Here is a 21620-nt window from a genome sequence, read left to right on the forward strand (position 1 = left end):
CTTTAGCATCCCCCAGTACTGGATGTTCTTTCTTTAGAGCCTGGAAAATCATTTTTTACACTTTCCATTTCAAACCCTGTCTCACATTGACCCTGGGACGTGACGCTGGACCTCTGCTCTGTGCATGCCTCGAAAAAGGAACCAGAATCCTGGGTGTAGGTCCCTAAATAAAAGTGGCCTGCATTTCTGAGATACTGAGCAGCCCCAGCCGCACTCTAGCTAAGGGAGTCGGGCTTGGGGAAGGAGTTTCGGAGCTAGGTCAATCGCCCCAGTGATAGTGACACTTGACTAGCTGAACAGTAGTTGGTTGAAATTGGCGAGCATGCCGTGCATAGGCGCCGACTCCGTGGGTGCTCCGGGGCTGGAGCACCCACGGGGAAAAATTGGTGGGTGCTCTGCACCCACCGGCAGCTTCCCGCCCTGCTCCCCCTTCCCCATCTCTCCTCCACCTCCGCCTCCTCCCCTGAGCGAGCCGCTGCGTCCTGCTTCTCCCCCCTCCCTCCCAGCGCTTACGCCGCAAAACAGCTGTTTTGCGCGGCAAGCCTGGGAGGGAGAGGGGAGGAGGGGGAACGCGGCGCGCTTGGAGGGGGAGGCGGGGCTGGGGTGGGGATTTGGGGAAGGGTCCAATAGGAGCAGGGAGGGGCGGAGTTAGGGTGGGGACTTTAGGGCGGGGCGGAGGCGCGAGCACCCACTGGCGCAGAAAAAGGTTGGCGCCTGTGATGCTGTGAGCCCTGACGCTGCCAGGCCTGAGGGCTGGGTGTTTGCTATTTCAGCCCAACCTGACGACTCAGGTTGCTGTTTGCACGGCTGGAAATCACTCAGGGCTGGAAAAGACTCACCACTACCATGAGGCAGGCCCTTTGCTGGAGCAGGTTTGTTCCATACTCTCTGTGTTACAGGATTTAATTCCAAGGCCCAGGGGTTCCACCTTTCCCTCTGAGATGCTCAGCACCTAAGAACTCCCGCCCTGTGCAACTCATTCCTGACATTCACCCAAATGCAGGGTCCCTTGATTTAATCTCGTTTTCCGTCATGTGGAGCCCCCTTTTCCAATCTAACTGCTCACCGTAGGTAAGGGTCACGCCCTCCCGGTCTTCCAAATGGCTAGGCAGCAGTTCTGCAGAAAAGGATCTAAGGGCTACAGTGGACGAGAAGCTGGATATGAGTCGACAGTGTGCCCTTGTTGCCAAGGCGGCTAACGGCATTTTGGGCTGTGTAAGTAGGAGCATTGCCAGCAGATCGAGGAATGTGATCTTTCCCCTCTATTCGGCACTGGTGAGGCCTCATCTGGAGTACTGTGTCCAGTTTTGGGCCCCAGACTACAAGAAGGATGTGGAAAAATTGGAAAGAGTCCAGTGGAGGGCAACAAAAATGATTAGGGGGCTGGAGCAAAGGCAGGGCCGGCTCCAGGCACCAGCCTAGCAAGCAGGTGCTTGGGGCGGCCACGGGGAAGGGGCGGCACGTCTGGCTCTTCGGCGCCCGGTCCCTCACTCCCTCTCGGAGTGAAGGACCAGCCGTCGAATTGCTGCCGAAGACTGAAGCGGCGGCGGTGGTAGAGCTCCCGCAGATCGCAATCGCGGCTTTTGTTTGTTTGTTTGTTTGCTGCTTGGGGCAGCAAAAAACCTGGAGCCGGCCCTGAGCACAGGACTTATGAGGAGAGGCTGAGGGAACTGGGATTGTTTAGTCTGCAGAAGAGAAAAATGAGGTGGGATTTGATAGCTGCTTTCAACAACTTGAAAGGGGGTTCTAAAGAGGATGGATCTAGACTGTTCTCAGTGGTAGCAGATGACAGAACAAGGAGCAATGGTCTCAAGTTGCAGTGGGGGAGGTTTAGGTTGGATATTGGGGGAAAAAAATTTCACTAGGAGGGTGGTGAAGCACTGGAATGGGTTCCCTAGGGAGGTGGTGGAATCTCCTTCCTTAGAGGTTTTTAAGGTCAGGCTTGACAAAGCCCTGGCTGGGATGATTTAGTTGGGAATTGGTCCTGCTTTGAGCAGGGGGTTGGACTAGATGACCTCCTGAGGTCCCTTCCATCCCTGATATTCTATGATTCTAAATACCAAACACGTGACAAAGTATTGTTGTAACTGTAGTGATACCAGGATATTAGAGAGACAAGGTGGGTGAGGTAATATCTTTTATTGGACCAACTTCTGTTGGTGAGTCAGACAAGCTTTTGAGCTTACAGAGCTCCTCTTCAGGCTCAGTTACTTATGGAAAATACAGATTATCAATCATCAGGTTCATTCTCATTCCACACTTTATTTTTCCAGCCACCACCTTAGTGTATCCTAAAAATTGTCATGTATACCATGCATCTGATGCCACAAGTTCTAATTAATATTGCGAGCTTTGGAGAATAAGCTACTGGATCATTTATAGTTTTACAACTATTAAGGGTCTGACATGCATAAACTTTTAACATAAGTTAATTTGTACTAACAGCTACTTAAATGATTATGTAAACTTCAAGTGGCTGTTGTGTGTATTAGTGTAAGAGTTCGGAAAGAGCAAAATCAAATTAGTTTGCAACCTGTCATCATAAAACAACTGATGATAGACCAAATTAAGAGACTGAAGTTCACTAGATACTGATTCTTTGTACATTTAGGATCAGACTTTCATTGGGGGCTCATCCAAGCTAGCACTAGTGCACATGCATGTTTTAGGTTCCAGAGTTTGCATGCACAAAACATTTTTATAAGCACATATGCAAAATCCAGCACCTGTACAAGTAGAGATTCAAAGGCTCTAGCTGCAAGTGTTTGTACACTTTTGATTCACTATTATGAAAATGCTGGAGTCTAAAAACCAAATTAATGGTTTTCATGGAGCAGTTCAGCACAAAAATCCATCTTTTCCCTTAACATGATGCCACAATGCATATAAAAACAGCCATAAAACAACAAGCTTCTGACAACAAATGAAGCTCTTTTGGAATAGTAAAACCTATCTTACACAACCGTCCAAGGAACCAGAAAGAAAGTTACCTAGAGTCTGTAAGGCTGAATAAAGTTGTACCTTAAAATTTGTATATGTAGAGTCACCCTCCCTGTAGGCACCTGCAGACCTTGGAAGTGCAGGCAGATCCCTTCCCCTTCTCCCCTGCCCCTCACATTTTTCCAGTTTTATCCTCTATTTATTTAATCGGAACCCTTCAGGTTTAAGATGATAATAATTTAAAGGACCTTGATCTGGCTTTGAAAGTTCAAACCTTATGAATTAGGGAAGGAGGCAAGCCTTCACCTTTGCCACTATTATACAGCTAGAAACCATATTCTATTAGGCTACATTAGTAGGGCAGTAGCACATTTGTTTACATTATGATAGCTGTATCATAGCAAAGGAAAGATTTTTTTATTTAAAAACAAAATTTAGAATTTGTAAAGTGTACATCACAAGTTACAGGCCCTACACTTGCATTAAAAGAGAAATCCTCATATTTCCCCCCACATATCCTCTTTTTTCCTACCCATAACTTTAAAGAATATTTTTGGAGAACTGTTGTGTGCAAGAGTTTACGTTACAATCACTCATCCAGAGTGTCTTTCAGCTGGGGAAAAACTCTGCCCAAATCCTTCCACTCAAGTCTTAGAGCATGTGTGGAAGTGATTTTTCAATCACTTATGACTATTTTCAAGTTTTTCCCCAGCCAAAACTGCTCTATGTCCAGAGGTGAATTTGCACAAACATAGAACATCAGCAAGTTATGAGCATGTGAAAATATGTTACATATTGGAAGCTTTTCCAACCTTACACTACAATGCAACTCACTAAACTGCGCTTACATCAAGAGTTTCAGGATGAAAGGCTTCACTCTCTGCTGTTGTGGGGCAGAGAGAGGGGGAGGAAGAGAATGAATCCTACTTTTGCAAAGAGATAGAAAAATCATAGTAAGCGAGTCCATCCCTAACTGCCAGGTTCCACACAAGACTACCACAAATAGAGATAGCAGAAGAATAGTGTCAGGGAATCCCACTTGGATTAGAAGTAGGAAAGAATCTGCCCCAAAGGATCTATCCTGACAAACTGGAATAGGAAATCTTGAAAGGAATTCACTATAAATGGGGTAGACAAGATGATGAGGGCCTCACCACAGGGAGAGAGTGGTCCAGTAAGAAGAACTGGCAGTGATTATTCTTCTACTCAACCCCATGGATTCTGGCCAATCCAGTGGTTCTGGATGAGAAAAAGACCTCCTAGGGAAGCAATATCCCAGGATTCTCCTCCAAATTCTGGACTGTCCCAATCCCACTGCTCCTTAAAGTTGGCGTGTGACAGCTGTACTCCAATGTTCCCCTCTTTTACAGAACTATAATAAATTTGGTGCAAAGTATGCCTTGTGAGGTATCATTTGGAGACTCATAACTTGCTGATCATTATTGTCCAGGTAAAGTGTGTGTGGCAATACTGCATGTAAAGTTACAGGATTCCTCTGTATGCGATTACTCAACATGTTCCAAGTCTGGGGGGAAGCAGCCACAAACCAGTTTCCCAGAGACAAAAGGCTATCCAATGCCTCAGCCAGGTGTCAGCAAAACCAAATGGACCACCACCTGGTTAAGTGGCCATTCTTTGGCAGGAAAGAGGATGTGGGTGAAAATCTACATCTTGACAAAGGAACAGCTGGGGTTTCCCATTCACATAGGCTGTCTGTCTCCTGAACCACAGCAAGAGATGATTCTCAAAGAAGAGAAAGAGGTAGAGAGAGGAGATGCCCCAAATTATTCCTCCTTTTTCTCTATCCCCGGCATCCACACCACCTGAAGAACAAAGGAAACAGCTTTGGATTGGGGGAGGGATCCTGACTGAAAGATTCAGCCAGTAAGAATGCTAAAACATGTGGTGAGAGAGACCTTTGTTTTGAATTCACTCTAGCTTGTTAAATTTGGCATTAGTTGAGATTTACTTTTATTTTCTTCTAACCAATTCTGATTGTTATGCTTCATTACTTATACTCACTTAAAATCTATCTTTCTCTAGTTAATGAACTTGTTTTATTGTTTTATCTAGACAAGTGTGTTTGGGAAGCTCCATTTGGGATAACAGGATTTGTGCATATCATTTTCTATTTATAAAATTATGGACTTTATATGAACTTGTATTATCCAGGACAGTGCTGGGCAGTACAAGAGGTACATTTCTAGGGGAAAGTCTGGGGCTGGGAATTTGCTAGTGTTGTTCTACAGTGTGATTCAAGGGTTACTGACTGTAGCAGTCTTGCAGTATAATTTACACGAGGGAGGCGGTGGCTTTGTCGACACTGGAAACTGAACAACAAAGACTTTTATTGTTCAGGGGTGTGAAATAAAAATCTCCCCCCCCCCCCCCATAACAAAAGTTTTGCTGATGAAAAGCTGTGAACAGTGGTGTGAACAGGGCTTGCCGACAAAGCTACTGTCGCTTGTAGGGGGTGGAAGTTTTTTGTCGGCGGGACAGCTCTCCTGCTGACAAACAGTGGCTACACTGCATGCCTTTTAGCTGCACAGCTGTAGTGGCACAGCCTTGTTGCTAAAAGGTGCGCAGCATAGACAAAGCCTTAGTGTGACCAGACCAGGACCAGACCAGCAAAGCAGTGTAAAAGGCACCCCAGGTTAGAGAACTGAGAGGGGACAGCTGTTTATCAGTCCAGATTGTACCCTATGTAATGTCACATGGTGTCTGAATAAAGAATCGCCCCCTAGCCTAGAGTATATGGGGGGGAAATTAAGAAACTCACTGTCATCATCTTTCTGACTGATCCTGTAGTTTCACATATGGAAAGGTTTTTTCACAAGAGAAGGAAATGGAAGCCAAGATAATGAATCACACAAGTAAATAGGAAGGAATGGGGGAGTCTCTCTACAAGCAGCGTGGGGTAGAAATATCTCCCCACTAATCCATCTGCACTATGTCCAGGTGTGGACCTCCGTTTGGGGGTGCTTCAAAGAAGAACCCACTACGATTGCTTTTCTGAGGTGCAATCCCAAGAAATGGGAGATGTGGCTGTCCTTCTGGCCAAATGTCTTGGGTCTAGATGAGGGGGTTCCGGAAAGTAACTTGGGAAGCAACCTATGGCACACTGCTCATGGCCATCTTTCTGGGAGATGCCCTGGCTGTAGATGACAGAGGGATGGGTGGGTTAGGGAGGATGCACCCATTGGAATATGGGGGAATTCCCAAAGAAAACTGTCATCCCGCCTGTCCTTCTGGCAGCTCGAGGGCGGAGCACAGGGACGGCGACGGTGGGCGCTCTCTGAACGGGATGGGGTAGCTCTCTCCTGGGAGCGGGGATGAGGAGGATCTCTGCGGGGCTCTGGCTGCTGTCCGTAGGCGCGGGTCGGGGCAACACTCACCGTGACTGTCCTTCTGGCCGATGCCCTGCGTGCGGATCAGTGCCGAGAGCCGCCTCACGTCCCCCTTGAAGACACACTCGTGCACCGGGAAGTGCCCCGGGCACTTGTCGGCCTCCGCGGCGGGGCTGACTGCCCCAGGGGTGGCGGGGGCCGGGGCCGCCGGGGCCCCTTTCAGCTGTAGCCGGTGGTGGTGGTTGCTGAAGATGCGGTGGCCCCCGGCGCGGCCGCCCTTGCCGCTGCCCCCACGGCCCCCCGTGAAGACGCCTCCGGGCGCGGGCGCCGCCTCCTCTTCGCCAGGCTCCAGCAGGTCCCCGTCCTCCTTGCTGGGCTTGTGGTCCCTGCGCAGCGAGCGCAGCTTCTCTCCGGTCATCGCCAGCGGCGGCCCCGCGGACGGGGGGGCCCCGCCGGGGAGACTCGCCGCAGCCGGGGGGAGCCGGAGCCGCTGCGGGGGGACGAGGCACTCAGAGCCGCGGCGGCGAGTCCCGTCCCGTCAGCATCCCCGCCGGAAACAGCCCGGACCCAGCAGGCTCAGGGGAGCCGACAGCCAGCCTACCTCCGGCCGCTCCGCTCAGCGGCCCGGCCGCGCCGCCATCTTGTCGAAGCGATCTCGCGAGAGGGACGCGGCAGGAGGAGGCGCGAGAGCGCCGGCCACATCGCGAGAGCACAGCGGCCCGGCTGGGCGCGGAGAAGTCGGCATGGAGCTGGCAGAGGGGCGGGTGAGTCGGCGCCGCGCGGGGCGGGGAGTGGGCGGGGCGTTGGGCGCTACGAGGGCCCCGGCGGGCTCTGGGCTGTGCGGCACGGCGCTCGCTGCCGGGCGTGGCCCTCGTCAGGCCTACGCTAGTCACAGCTCAGCCGAGCGGCCATTGCCCTGTAACCCTTGGTGGCGCCCCCGCCCCTGACGCCGCGGACAGCGTTGTTACAGCTCCAGCCTTGTACCGGCTTCAAGGCCCCAGCGGCAGCCCTGCGCTGCGCGTAGGACTCCGTCGGCCTTGGGAGCGCTGCGGGGCTCAGACACGAGACAGCTCCACACGGCCACCGGCTCCTTAGATAAAGCAGCTGATGCTCTTAGTCCAGGGTGGTCCCAGTCATAGGCGTGCACAGCACATTTCATTAGGGTGGGCACCCAGGGAAATTTGTTTTAAGGCGAACATCATAAAGGTTGGGGTGTAGGAGGGGGTGCTGTGTGCAGGAAGGGGCTCAGGGCAAGGGATTGGGGCAGAGGAGGGGTGTGGGGTGTATGAGGGGGCTCAGGGAAGGGGGTTGGGGTGCAGGAGGGGTACAGAGTGCAGGAGGGGGCTCAGGGCAGGGAGTTGGGATGAGAGGTGCAGGCAGGGGGCTCAGGGCAGGGAGTTGGGGGGCAGGGGGTTGGGGTGCGAGGTGCAGGCAGGGGGCTCAGGGCAGGGGGTTGGGGGGCAGGGGTACAGGGTGCAGGCAGGGGGCTCAGGGCAGGGAGTTGGGGGGCAGGGGTACAGGGTGCAGGCAGGGGGCTCAGGGCAGGGAGTTGGGGTGCGAGGTGCCGGCAGGGGGCTCAGGGCAGGGAGTTGTGGGGCAGGGGGTTGGGGTGCAAGGTGCAGGCAGGGGGCTCAGGGCAGGGGGTTGGGGGGCAGGGGTACAGGGTGCAGGCACGGGGCTCAGGGCAGGGAGTTGGGGTGCGAGGTGCCGGCAGGGGGCTCAGGGCAGGGAGTTGTGGGGCAGGGGGTTGGGGTGCAAGGTGCAGGCAGGGGGCTCAGGGCAGGGGGTTGGGGGGCAGGGGTACAGGGTGCAGGCACGGGGCTCAGGGCAGGGAGTTGGGGTGCGAGGTGCAGGCAGGGGGCTCAGGGCAGGGAGTTGTGGGGCAGGGGGTTGGGGTGCAAGGTGCAGGCAGGGTCTCAGGGCAGGGGGTTGGGGTGCAAGGTGCAGGCAGGGGGCTCAGGGCAGGGAGTTGGGGGGGCAGGAGAGGGCTCAGGGCAGGGAGTTGGAGTGAGAGGTTCAGGCAGGGGGCTCAGGGCAGGGGGTTGGGGTGAGAGGTGCAGGCAGGGGGCTCAGGGCAGGGAGTTGGGGGGCAGGGGGTTGGGGTGAGGTGCAGGCAGGGGGCTCAGGGCAGGGAGTTGGGGGGCAGGAGGGGGCTCAGGACAGGGAGTTGGGGTGCAGGAGGGTAGGCTGTTTGCAGGGAGGCCCGGGGCTGAGGATCTGGGCTCCCCCGTCCTGGCAGGCAGGCTCGGGGGCCAGGCTGGGCAGAGGCAGCCGGGGCGGATCGCAGAGGGTCCGGGCTGCTCCCAGGGCTGGACTCAAGGCCGAGGGTGCCAGGCCGGAGTCCCCGAACAGTGCCAGGGAGCTGAGCTCGCAGCCGGGCTGTGGGGAGGCCTGTGTGGCGGGCTCGCCCCCTGCCCCGTGCCTGCTGGCTCCCGGGCCCCACTTAAGGTGGGCTGGGCTCAGGGGCGGCCTGACCCCCCTGGGTGGTGCCTGGGCCCCCAGCCAGCGCGGGGAGCCGCAGGCGGGTTGGGGCCCTGAAAGGGGGCAGCTGCCTTGGGGGGGAGGGAGGGCTGTGGCAGCACCCCCGCGGGCCACCTTAAGCAGCTGTGTTGGTGCTGCCGGGTGGGAGGCTGCCAGGGAGCACATGGGGCTGTTAAAGCAGCCAGCCCGGCCCTGGGGAAGGGGAGCCCGGCTCAACAGAGTGCAGGCAGGGGGCTCAGGGTAGGGAGGGGGGGTACAGGAGGGGTTCGGGCTCCAGCTTGGCCCGGCACCGCTTACCCACAGCGGCACACTCCCTGCCTGCCAGTGCCCCATGCCACGCCGCTCACCACGTCCCCGCGCAGCTCCGGGAGAGGGGAGGGGCGGCACAGGGCTCTGCACACTGCCCTTGCCACGCCTCCAGGTACCTCCCCTGAAGCTCCCATTGGCCGCAGTTCCCCGTTTCCGGCCAATGGGAGCTTCGGGAGGCGGTGCCTGGAGCAACCCCCCGGCCCCAGAGACATGGTGCCCTGGTGGCTGTTTCTGAAAGCAGCGCGGGGCCTGCGGCACCACGGGAGGCAAATCCCGCGGGCCGGATCCAAAGCCCTGAGGGGCCAGATCCAGATCCGGCCCATGGGCATTAGGGTGTGCCCGGGCACACCCGGCACACCCCATGCACACGCCTATGGTCCCAGTTCAGTCCGTGCTGTAGTAACCAGCCTGCTAACTGGTCACACTTATACTGTGAGAAAAAGGTCCTACCTCATAGCTTGGCCTGGTAACCTACTTTGTCTACAGTAGGAGTTTAACACACCTATTAATACAGCTTATCTAACATGTTAAATATACCTTCCCCTTCCTGTAAACATGACCTGTGGGGAGACAAATAGAAGTGTACCACTGGAAGGGACCTCAGTAGGTCATCCCGTCCAGTTCCCTGCACTCAAGGCATGGTCTACTTATACATAGTCCCTCCTGACAGGTGTTTGTCTAACCTGTTCTGAAAAACCTCCCTTTTTCTTGCTACATTTGCAGAACATAACTGTCCACATTCCCCTCAGCCCAGAGAGAAGGGCACAGTGTGTTCCACTTCCTGCTTCAGCAACCACACACCCCCTTTGGGGCTGATTGAGAGAACCATCAAACCTGTCATGTGTGGATAAGTAAGGACACAGCATTGTTTTCAGTTCACAGTAGAATTTGCTGTGCCGGAAGTTACAGGTAACCTTTTTCACTCATTTGTAGAGAAGCAGCATGAGTCAGTAAACTAAGCATGTCTGTAAGAGCCAGGAATTCTCATGTTCTAATCCTGCCTTTGACACAAATGGTGACAAAGTCCCTCAGTTCCCCCATCTATAAAATTAAGATAAATATACATTACTGCCTTTGATATTCTGAGGTTCAAGCTATTCAACACTTTAGGATGGATAGCTTTACATAAGTGCCAAATCTTGTTTCATGGTACAGGTGTAACTGAACTGTACAACAGTAAAGTTAATTTTAATTGATTAGTGTATCTTGTAAACAAAATAGCATTGTGACCCCCTTGGGACTGTCACCTGACGTGTTGGAATTACCTCTGAGCCCGTTTTCCCTGCCAGCTTGGGACTCCAGAACCCTGCCTTGTTGAGCCAGACACGCTAGCCTGCTGCAACACAGACCCAGGTCTGGTCCACGCCCCCAAAGCTGCAGACTTTAACCAAAAACTGCTCATCAGGTCACCTATCTCCAACACCCAGTTCCCAATGGGATCCAAACCCCAAATAAATCCATTTTACTCTGTATAAAGCTTATACAGGGTAAACTCATAAATTGTCCGACCTCTATAGCACTTAGGGTGACCAGACGTCCCGATCTTATCGGGACAGTCCTGATTTTAGGGGACTTGTCCCACGTCCCAACCTTACATTGGTCGGGACGTCTGGTCACCCTATATGAGGGGGACCGCGGCAAGCCGGCGCCGCCGGCGCCACTCACCTTTCCTCCCTGGGCCAGCGCGCGGCTGAGCTCCCGGCACGGCGGCACCAGCCCACGGGGCCCGCCGCCCGGCTGGCAGGAGCCTGCAGAGCGCAGCCCTGCCCCAGGCACACACAGAGGCAGCGAGGAGGTCTCGCTCCGCTGCCTGCTGCAGCGGGGCGGGGCTTGTAGACTCCGGCAGCAGGCAGCGGGTGCCGGGTAGAGAGGCCCTCCCTGCCCCCCTTCCCTCGACCCGATCCTACCCTAGGAAGGAGCCAGAGGGACTGGAAGGGACCTGCCTGCTGGATGCTTCCTGGTAAGCACTGCTGGGCTCACCTGGCCCCCTGGCAGGTCCCTCTGGGGGGGCTTCCCTCAGACCCACTGCCCTCAGCCCCCACCCTGACCCTGTTCCCTCAGCCTCCCCCACAGTGTCCCCTGTGCCCCCCACCCTCAATCCACTGCCCTCAGCCCCCCTGACCCTGTTCCCTCTGCCTCCCCCACAGTCCCTCCCCTCCCCCCGATCATCTCACCCTGCATGGATGTGGAAATCTGTCCCGGATTCCAGGCTGTCGTTAGCCCCTGGGGCAAAAGATCAGCAGAGGTTTCCAAAGGGAAGTTTGCAGCCTTTGCTCAGACCCAAACATTTTCACTTAAAAAAAAAAAAAAAAAATACCCAAACCCATCCTGACACCCATCTGCTCTGTCCAGATTTGCTGTTATCCCTGTTGAGTCCAAAGTGGTTTGAAAAATTAAAAATCCTTGACACCATTGTGTTGCTTCCCCCTGTGTTGCTCGTTAATCTGATGGACCTGCCGATAATGAATAAAGATGAATGCCCTGGGAGTAATGTGTCAGGCAGACAGTTTGTCAAGTAGGAAAGTGAATGCTGAAGCCCTCACAAAATGCAGAGGCTTTTCTTAACCTGAGAACTGAAAAAGAGCCAGATACCCTGCATGGGTTTGAAAGTGACAAGAGCCTAGCGACGGAGCAGAGCAGCGTCAGGTTTAAAGTGACGAGGAGGGTCTGTGTCATGAAGTCTGCATTTCCGCTGTGGACTCTTCCATCGCCAGGGTAGCGCTGGTGCAGGTCTGCCGCCTGGCACAGCAATGCTGAGAGGTGCCAGTGTAGACTCGACCCACTGCCCTCAGCCCCCACCCTGACCCTGTTCCCTCAGCCTCCCCCGCAGTCCCCCCTGTACCTCCCACCCCAAACCCACTGCCCTCAGTCCCTGCCCCAGTTCCAACAGCCTCCCCCAAAGTCCCCCTGCTCCCCCCAAACCACTGCCCTCAGCCTTGCCCTACCCCAAATCTCTTCTTCAGCCTCCCCCGTCATCCCACCCCCATCGCTCCCCCTGCTGTCCCACCCCCTCAACTTCCCCCCATTCCAGTCCTGCTCCTCTCTGTCTCATCTCCTCCAGACCCTGTCCCTCTCCCCAACCCCCCGACCCTCCCCAGCCCAGCCCCATTGTCTCCCCCGCCCCGCCCCACTCTACACAGCTCTCTCTACCCTGTCCCATTCATGCTCCCATCAGCCCCTACCCTACTCCCCCCATTCCAGTCCTGTCCCATCCCCCTCAGCCCCCCCGACTGCCCCAGTCCCAGTCCTGTCACCCTCAGTTCCTCCACCCTGCTTCCCCCGGTCCATCCCCACACACACACACCGACTCCCTCCCCCCAATCCCACTGCCTGGACCCACCCCCGTCCCACTCAGGACATGCAGGAAAAAGAAGCAATGGGCTTAAATTGTAGCAAGGGAGATTTAGGTTAGACATTAGGAAAAACTTCCTAACTGTAAAGGTAGTTAAGCACTGGACAAATTACCTAGAGAGGTTATGGAATAGCAGTCATTGGAGTTTTTTAAGAGGTTAGACAAACACCTGTCAAGTACATCCCTCGGCCCACGCCGCTTCCAGCAGCTCCCATTGGCCTGGAGCAGCGAACCGCGGCCACTGGGAGCCGCGATCAGCCGAACCTGCGGACGCGGCAGGTACAAAAACTGGCCCCGGCCCACGCCGCTTCCAGCAGCTCCCATTGACCTGGAGCAGCGAACCACGGCCACTGGGAGCCGCGATCGGCCGAACCTGCGGATGCGGCAGGTACACAAACCGGCCCGGCCCGCCAGGGGCTTTCCCTGCACAAGCGGCGGAACAAGTTTGGGAACCACTGATCTAGACTAATGGTTCTCAAACTTTTGTACTGGTGACCCCCTTCACATAGCAAGCCTCTGAGTGTGACCCCCCTTATAAATTAAAAACACGTTTTTATATATTTAACACCATTATAAATGCTGGAGGCAAAGTGGGGTTTAGGGTGGAGGCTGACAGCTCGCAACCCCCCATGTAATAACCTCGTGACCCCCTGAGGGGTCCCAAGCCCCAGTTTGAGAACCCCTGATCTAGACCATCCCAGACAAGTGTTTGTTTAACCTGCTCTTTAAAATCTCCAATGATGGAGATTCCACAACCTCCCTAGGCAATTTATTCCAGTGTTTAACCACCCTGACAGGAAGTTTTTCCTAATGTCCAACCTAAACCTCCCTTGCTGCAATTTAAGCCCATTCTTGTCCTATCTTCATATACTAAGAAGAACAATTTTTCTCTCTCCTCCTTGTAACAACTTTTTATGTAGTTGAAAACTGTTATTATATCCTCTCTCACAGTCCTCTCTTTTCCAGATTGAAAAAACTGGGTTTGTTTAATCTTCCCTCATCGGTCATGTTTTCTAGACCTTTAATCATTTTTGTTGCTCTTCTCTGGACTTTCTCCAGTTTGTCCACATCTTTCTTAGGGTCAGTCCTGTGAGGTGCTGAGCACTCCCAGCTCCCACTGAAGTGAAAAAGAAGTTACAGGTCAGTGTGAAGGGGAAAAAAAAAAAGTTTCATAATCCACGGAAGCTGCCATTTTAATGATAATTCCAGTGTGAAATGGGTTTGACATCTATCAATACAGGAAGATCAGAGCTACAAAGACACAAGAAGCTGTTTTGGTGACACCATCCACCCACCCACCCTTCCCATCACTTAGCTTTCACTTTCCTGCTGCTTTTAGTGAGCAAGAAGCCTAGAGAGTTAACAGGAGAGCTGTGAAAGCTATTTTCTGCATCTCTGATGTTGACCTCTGATCTTATTTTAATACGTCATCATCAGGCTGACAGTATGGCTGCTTCCTGCATCATTGTTCATATTTAAATTTAATATGCAAGAAATGTTTAAGTGACTTAGTCATGTTTTAACATGAGCCAGTGATTGGAAGCTAAGCTAAATTACTTTTTTTATTTAAGGTTTTTCCTCTTTTTTTATGATCAGATCCATTCTTTTATAACAAATCTGATAAAACTTGTTTTACAACTTAAATAGAGATAAACTTAGTATATGCAGAAATGCATAATTATAAGCTGACCTATGGAAATCCCTAGAGCAAGTTTGTAAAAACATAAACCACATGCACACAGGGAAAAGCAGCCACCACCAGGGGTGCCCTTCAGCAGTAGGCCAGACAACAGCACATATGCCTGCCTCAGTTTCCTCTGCTGTTTGCCAATGAAAAGAACATAGTTTCCCACAGTGAAAGCCCACTTATGGGCATAATTTATTTATATATACCAGTGCAAAAATTACCCAAAGACCTTGTAATAAAACTATTTTCCAATTTCCACAACAAATATTCAAATATACAACAGTTTCTTTTTTCCTATCCCCTCTGTAGGTCACCCACCTGAGAATCAGTAACAGCACTTTGGTCCCAGTTTCTTTTGTCCCTGATCTAGAGACCCACTATCTAGGTCTCCCTAACTGAGAAGGGCCACTTTTCCCACAGCCCTTCACTCAGGTCTGCACCTAGAGGGCTTCTGCTGCTGCAGTGTGACATTCCTCCAGCCCTCCCTGCCTGGGAATCCACCCTCCTGCAACGATTATCTTGCTTCCAGGCTCAGCTTTTCCTGACCAAGCTGGATCTTCCCCTTTTACTAGTGGGCCACTTCTTGAGCGTACTTAGCTTTGGTCAGTTCTCACAACAGCTTTCCTCTAAGCTCCTCACTAGCAGCTCACAGTTACTGTTCTCCTTCAAACAGTTCTCCACTTGCCTTTCCTTTGGGGCTCAAGTGCTCTCTCTTAAGCCTAACTGAGGTTCAGCTGACCAGTCATAGGTGCACTGGCTTCTTCCCTCTTAAAGGGCCACTGTCAACCTTCAGAGTGGTAGCCATGTTAGTCTGTATCAGCAAAAAGAATGAGGAGTACTTGTAGCACCTTAGAGACTAACAATTTTATTTGAGCATAAGCTTTCGTGGGCTAAAACCCACTTCATTGGATGCATGCAGTGGAAAATACAGTAGGCAGATATATATACACAGAGAACATGAAAAAATGGGTGTTGCCATACCAACTGTAACGAGAGTAATTAATTAAGGTGAGCTATTAGGTGAGCTATTTTCAGCAGGAGGAAAAAAAACTTTTGTAGTGATAATCAGGATAGCCCATTTCCAACACTTGACCAGAAGATGTGAGTAACAGTAGGGGGGAAAAATTAGCATGGGGAAACAGTTTTAACTTTGTATAATGACCCATCCACTCCCAGTCTTTATTCAAGCCTAATTTAATGGTGTCTAGTTTGCAAATTAATTCCAATTCTGCAGTTTCTCATTGGAGTCTGTTTTTGAAGTTTTTTTGTTGGAGTATTGCGACTTTGAGATCTGTAATTGAGTGACCAGGGAGGTTGAAGTGTTCTCTGACTGGTTTTTGGATGTTATAATTCTTGACATCTGATTTGTGTCCATTTATTCTTTTGCGTAGAGACGCAAAATCAGACGTCAAGAATTATAACATTAAAAAACCATTTATTTATAAAACAATGCTTCCAAGCCAGAGTTCCCCACAAGAGAAGCAGCAGTAATAAATCCTAAAATCCAAAGGCAGATTAGGGGCTTGTGGGGCCCAGCACCAAACCAAGTGGGGGCCCCTTTCCACCTCTTGCGCCTGCAGTCCCCCCTGCATCTCCCTCCAGCGCTCCTGTCGGGGAAATGGCATTGGGGTGCAGGGGCTTGCCCCACCCCTGCGCTCGGCACTCCTGCCGGGGAGTGGGGTCAGGGTGCAGGGGCTTACCCCATCAGCCTGGCGCTCCTGCCAGGGAGCAGGGTCGAGGGGAGTGGGGCAAGCCCCAGTGCCCCAACCCCACTCCTCGGCAGGCACGCGGGGCGCTGGGGTGCCCCAATTGGCCGGGGCCCCTGGGCACGGGGCCCGTTGGCGCAGCAGCTAATCCATCACAGCTAAATTCAGACTGAGGGAGACAAACTAAACAAGGAGGTGAGGTGGGGAGAGATACACACAACTAGACTACAGAGAGAAGACTGACAAAAGGACAGGGAGCTGCACTGGTCATCAGCATTTTTGCATATTCATTTGGGACCAAGCTCTGAAGGGACAGTACACCAAGCCCTAAGGGAGAGAGTACCTTGTAGCTTTCTTAAGCAGGTCCTCTAGCTGACTCAAGGAGCAGCATCCAGCTCTTTTTGACTGGTAGGATGTAGCTATGATACAAGGCCCATGAGATGGAGGAAGAAAGTAAGAGGATATGGAATTTTGGAAGATAACCTCTCCCCTGCCCCAAGATACCCTGTATCACAGCAACCGTCTCTCTGACCAAAGAGCTGGATGCTGGGTGGGGGAGATGGTGGAAGAGATTGAAACAAAGAGCCAGTAGGGAAATGTGAAAATAATTGGAGAAGAGATCTGGGGAAATGCACCGAAACAAGGTAGGGAGCGAAAGACAGGCAAGAATAAAGAGGTAAAAGAAAAATTGCACAAAACCCAAAGCAATTAGAGAAGAGCAACTGATTTATTTTTATTACCAATCCAATTATTAATAATATTTAAGCTCAAAAATAAATCCTTCCTACTGAAATATTGGAAGCCTCCTTATCTGAAAGTATGTAAAGAGATATGCTACCCTCCCACCTGCTTCCTTGCCAGCACAGAAAAACACAAAACTAAACCCCTGAGGATAGTAAATGGAACTAGCTAGATCAGCCAAATCTAAAAAATTAAATTATATTTTGCCTTAATGTTCACAATGGTTGACCTGATACAGATGAGACATATTTCCCAAGGGGAGAAAGAATAACAGCTGGAGAAAATTAAGCTTGAGCAAAATCAGGTAATAAAGAAATCAGAACTGACAAAACTCCAGGATCCTTCTTAATTAGAAGTGTTACATAACTCTCTCCTTTCCTTTGGGGCTGTCACTGTTTCTGAAGCTGTTTATAAATATACTTGTATTTGCTAAGAATTCTTCTTGTTCTGAGGTTTCTCAAACTATAGTCCATGGAACCAGGACAGAGCCTTTTCTGGTTTACCATAGAATGAAAAATTTTGAGAACCAAATATTAGGTTATTGGGAGTCTGTGAAAGGAGTTATCATGGGTGATCCTGTATATTTCGAGAAGGCCCTACGGAATCCCTCTAAGAACAGAAACAAAATAATGTCATATAGTGATGTGTCAGACTGGAGGTAGGGAGATTCTACATGGAAGCAATATAATTTTTTTTTCTCCTTGACCTCAGTCTACCCACCCAGGCCTCTCACAATATAAGAATGACCGTAAAGGAACAAATCAAAGGTCTGCCTATGATCTAATTAAATTAGTAGGAGTTTCGCATGTTCAAGGAATGTAGGATTGATCCCTTCTTCTGGTTTCCTATTCATAAGAATAACCAGTGCTGCATATGCAAAGGATGTTTTTTTAACGCTTATATTTTGACAAAATGTAAAAAGATTTCCCCCCGACCACTGAAAAGCATATTTGTGACCTAGGTACTACCTAAGTCCTTCCTACATTTCAAGTTCCTACCACCTGCTGTTGAGGTTGGAAAAAAAGTGGTTATAATGACAAACGTGGGGCAGGGGGGTGTCTCCCACTCTTTTCAAACTCAAAAATGGTTCAACCATTTTTGTTCAAACTTCGCCAAGAAATACTGAGATCAAAGATTGAAAATTCATCTTGAAAAATAAAAACTGGAGAAAGTTGTAAGCACAGTAACTCCTCGCTTAGCATTGTAGTTATGTTCCTGAAAAATGCTACTTTAAGCGAAACAATGTTAAGTGAATCCACTTTCCTCATAAGAATTAATGTAAAAGGGGGGGTTAGGTTCCAGGGAAATGTTTTTCGCCAGACAAAAGATTATATTTTATATTATATATATACACATACACATATGCACAGTATAAGTTTTAAACAAACAATTTAATACTGTACACAGCAATGATGATTGTGAAGCTTGGTTGAGGTGGTGAAGTCAGAGGGTGGAAGAGGGTGGGATATTTCCCAGGGAATGCCTTACTGCTAAATGATGAACTAGCACTAGGCTGAGCCCTCAAGGGTTAAAACATTGTTGTTAATGCAGCCTCACACTCTACAAGGCAGCACAAATGGAGGGAGGGGAGACAGCATGGCAGAGAGAGACAGAGACACAAACAGTGTGTGAGAGAGAGAGACAAGTATTTCCCCTTTAAGTACGCTGATCCCACTGTACCTTTTTAAGTAGATCAGCAAGTTGAAACAGCAGCTGCTGCCAGCAAGCTCCCTCAGTCCTGAGCCCTGTCATGTCTCCCTCTTGCTCTGTGTAGATAAGGTGCAGGAGCGGGGGAGAGCTCCCCTCTTCCCCCCTCCCCTGCACAGCAAGCAGGAGGCTCCTGGGAGCAGCTCCAAGGCAGAGGGCAGGAGCAGCACACAGCAGTTGGGGGAGGGACAGCTGAACTGCCAGGCAATTGATAGCCTGCTGGGCGGCTGCCGCACAGGGAACTTAGGGGAGCAGGGAGCTGATGGGGGGCTGCCTGGTTCCAAGCCCCCACCAGCTAGCTCCAACAGGCTGCTCTTTCTCCAAGCAGCGGACAAAGCAGGCGGCTGCCAAACAACACTATAAGGGAACACTGCACAACTTTAAACGAGCATGTTCTCTAATTGATCAGCAAGGTAACAACGAAACAAGGTTAACCGGGACGACTTTAAGTGAGGAGGTACTGCACTTGAAAAGGATCTTGGAATAGAAGCCCTTGTTTAACCTTGAATATAAATGTTGTGATGTAATCCATCTATAATAATAGATCAGGAGCACCATAAAATAGCTTCAGTTTTCTGAGTCACACAAAGAGAAGAAGACTAACTCTGTAGCAAGCTGAGGCATTCATTAGAAAGGTGAGCCAGCTGCTAATGCCCTAAAACAAAAGCAGCCTCCTTCTAAGCTCTGGCAGTGAGTTGCACAGCAGTCTGGGAGAGAGAACTCATGCAAACCAATGCTTCATATTTTACTTGGCTCGTAAGCTCATTCTTCTGTAGTTGTAGAGCATTTGTGTATGTACTGGCCTATGTTGGTTTATGGACCTAGAATATTAAAATAATATGAAACCACTTCCTAGGAACTGTGTGTTTGGTAGGATCTCATATTCTCCCCCATTAATGAGGCATACTCCCAGCCCACTTGTATAGTTTATCTTCTATATTGTACCATGCTGTGTGGAAGATGACTTCCCATCCCCAACAGACAATACATTGGGCACCCTGCTTACCTTTGGAGTGGAGCAGAGAGATACACTTCAGACCACCTAAGCATCTTTCTTCCTCTCCCTTGCTAACCTGTGAAACTGAACTGCTAGCTTTCAAGCAGGAAGAGTCCCAATAAGTTTGGCATGGCTCCTTTAAATTTCTTCCTCAAATAACTGATATTCAGTCAGTGAAGGAAAGCATAGTCTCACAGTAGGACATTAGGGGGCTCACTGAACATGTTTGGTGAAGACTTCAGTGTCATCCTAGGGGCCAGATTGCCATATACAATGATAGGATTAAAGGGTGTAATAGGTTGAACCTGGGGATGCAGGTGGGGCTAGAAAGGTACACATTCTTCCTAGAGCCAGTAGTCATGCAACCTCATTTTAGCTGGATAGGGCCCAGTATTTAAAAGGGTAATGCTACTCAGAATTGTCAACCATGACACAATAAACAGCAACTCTACCAATAAAGAGCTCTACTGCATCTTTTTTACAGTTCTGCAGCAAAACCATCCTGCACATTACTGTACAACAGTGGGTCTCAAACTTTTTTACTGGCGACCCCTTTCACACAGCAAGCCTCGAGTGCGACCCCCCTAATAAACTAAACACACTTTTTAATATATTTAACACCATTATAAATGCTGGAGGCAAGCGGGGTTTGGGGTGGAGGTTGACAGCTCGCGACCCCCCATGTAATAACCTCACGACCCCCTGAGGGGTCCCGACCCCGGTTTGAGAACCCCTGCTGTACAAACTAGCTGAGTTATTTTTTTCTCTAAGAAGCCCTATTCACAGAAATAAGGTCATAACTATTAATGTCAGAGAAAAGTCCACTCATTTCCCCCGACCTCGTTAAAAACACAAGCCAGAGTTTCCTTTCGCATTTGTTCTACACCATGGATTTACTCCAGTGTAAGTGAGAGGAGAATCAAGACAATGGTCCTAATTTGCACTGTAGATTGGCCCATAGCCATGTTTTGTAACTAGGTTAAAGGTTTGCTGACAAACCCGTATCAAGGATAAAAAAGATATTTAGGGAAATGGATACAATGAAAACAAGCAGTAACATATTCTTATTGGTAAAATTACCTTTTGCACTCTCTCTGTGTGTGTATGTGTGTGAATTAAATGATACAAAGGGATATTATTCCATTTGTCCCATCCCCCATTCTCAACTTTTGCCTTTTTCCTGACTGACTATGATTCTATGTCATCATTGCCATGTCTTTCTTTGATTGTTTATATTGCAGGCACCCAGTTTAAACTGTAAACTCCTTAAGTCAATGACCTATGTAAATTACATGTTATATAAATCATTGCGTACATCTTTGATGCTGTGGAAGTAATAAATACTAATTAAAAGCTGTCTATTTGCTAAAGGTGCAAGAAAACCTAAAAAGCAGGAAAAAACAAAGTGGAGGCTAAATGAGGAGGAAGGAAGATTTTCAGATCCCAGTAGAAACACTGGAACTGTACAAAGTATATTGTCAATGCTCAATGAGAAACAACTACCACCTAGAATCATAGGTTCAAGTTCCAGTAGGACTGATTCATCCCTTCCTCCTCCTGCAATAGTTACATTGAGTTGCATGCTGTGTGAATGCAAAGGGTGGGGTTAGATTTCCTACAAGAGATCAGGGATTTTTTTTTGTTTGTTAAAGATGACTGTATGAATAAATAGGGTCTGTTCTGCATAGTCACCAAAAAGATCACATGCTTTTTCCTAAGTACAGTATTTTACCCTGGTGTCTTTGGCCACAATCCCCTCCCCCCCCCCCCAATTATTATTATTTATATTACCATTGTGCCCATGACCCCTACTCATGGACCAAGATCCCAATGTGCTAGGCACTGTACAAACATGGAACAGAAGCAGAGTCCCTGCCCCCAAAAGCTTACAATCTAAATAAAAGATGAGACAACTGCTGGATAAAAACAGATGGGAATAGGGTGACCAGATCGCAAGAGTGAAATATCAGGACACATTGGGTGAGCGGGGCGGGGGGAGGGGAGAGGACGACAATGACAGACACAGGTGCACAGAGCCATGAGAGGGGGCCCTAGGAAGCTGCAAGAGGGGTTGTATGGCCCCTGCTGCAAGCCTGCACCACAAGCCACAGGGCAAGGACACCTATTGAATTCAGTGAGAATTTTGCATGTGAATTGATGTACCTAGTTCTGAGATTATAAAGCCAGAAGGGATCTGGTGATCACCTGGTCTCACCGCCTATATAGCACAGACATAGAACTTTCCCAAAATAATTCCTAGAGGATAGCTTTTAGAAAAAGCTTTTAGAAAAACACCATGACCCTTAGTATATTGTTAATCGTTAATTACTCTCACCATTGAAAAGCTATGCCT

The 21620-nt window shown here is 50.1% G+C and overlaps 1 protein-coding gene across 1 annotated transcript in view; it reads right to left on the reverse strand.

The window, feature by feature from the left end:
• The window catches only part of ANKRD13C (ankyrin repeat domain 13C), a 49181-nt gene extending 42476 nt beyond the window's left edge, over positions 1-6705 (reverse strand). The window contains exon 1 of the mRNA XM_065409587.1: positions 6336-6705. Within this exon, the coding sequence (XP_065265659.1) occupies positions 6336-6705 (370 nt within the window). The remainder of the gene's footprint in view (positions 1-6335) is intronic.
• Between the last annotated feature and the right edge of the window lie 14915 nt (positions 6706-21620).

Source organism: Emys orbicularis, chromosome 8 (genome assembly GCF_028017835.1).
Source record: "Emys orbicularis isolate rEmyOrb1 chromosome 8, rEmyOrb1.hap1, whole genome shotgun sequence".
In the NCBI taxonomy this organism is placed as follows: domain Eukaryota; kingdom Metazoa; phylum Chordata; order Testudines; family Emydidae; genus Emys; species Emys orbicularis.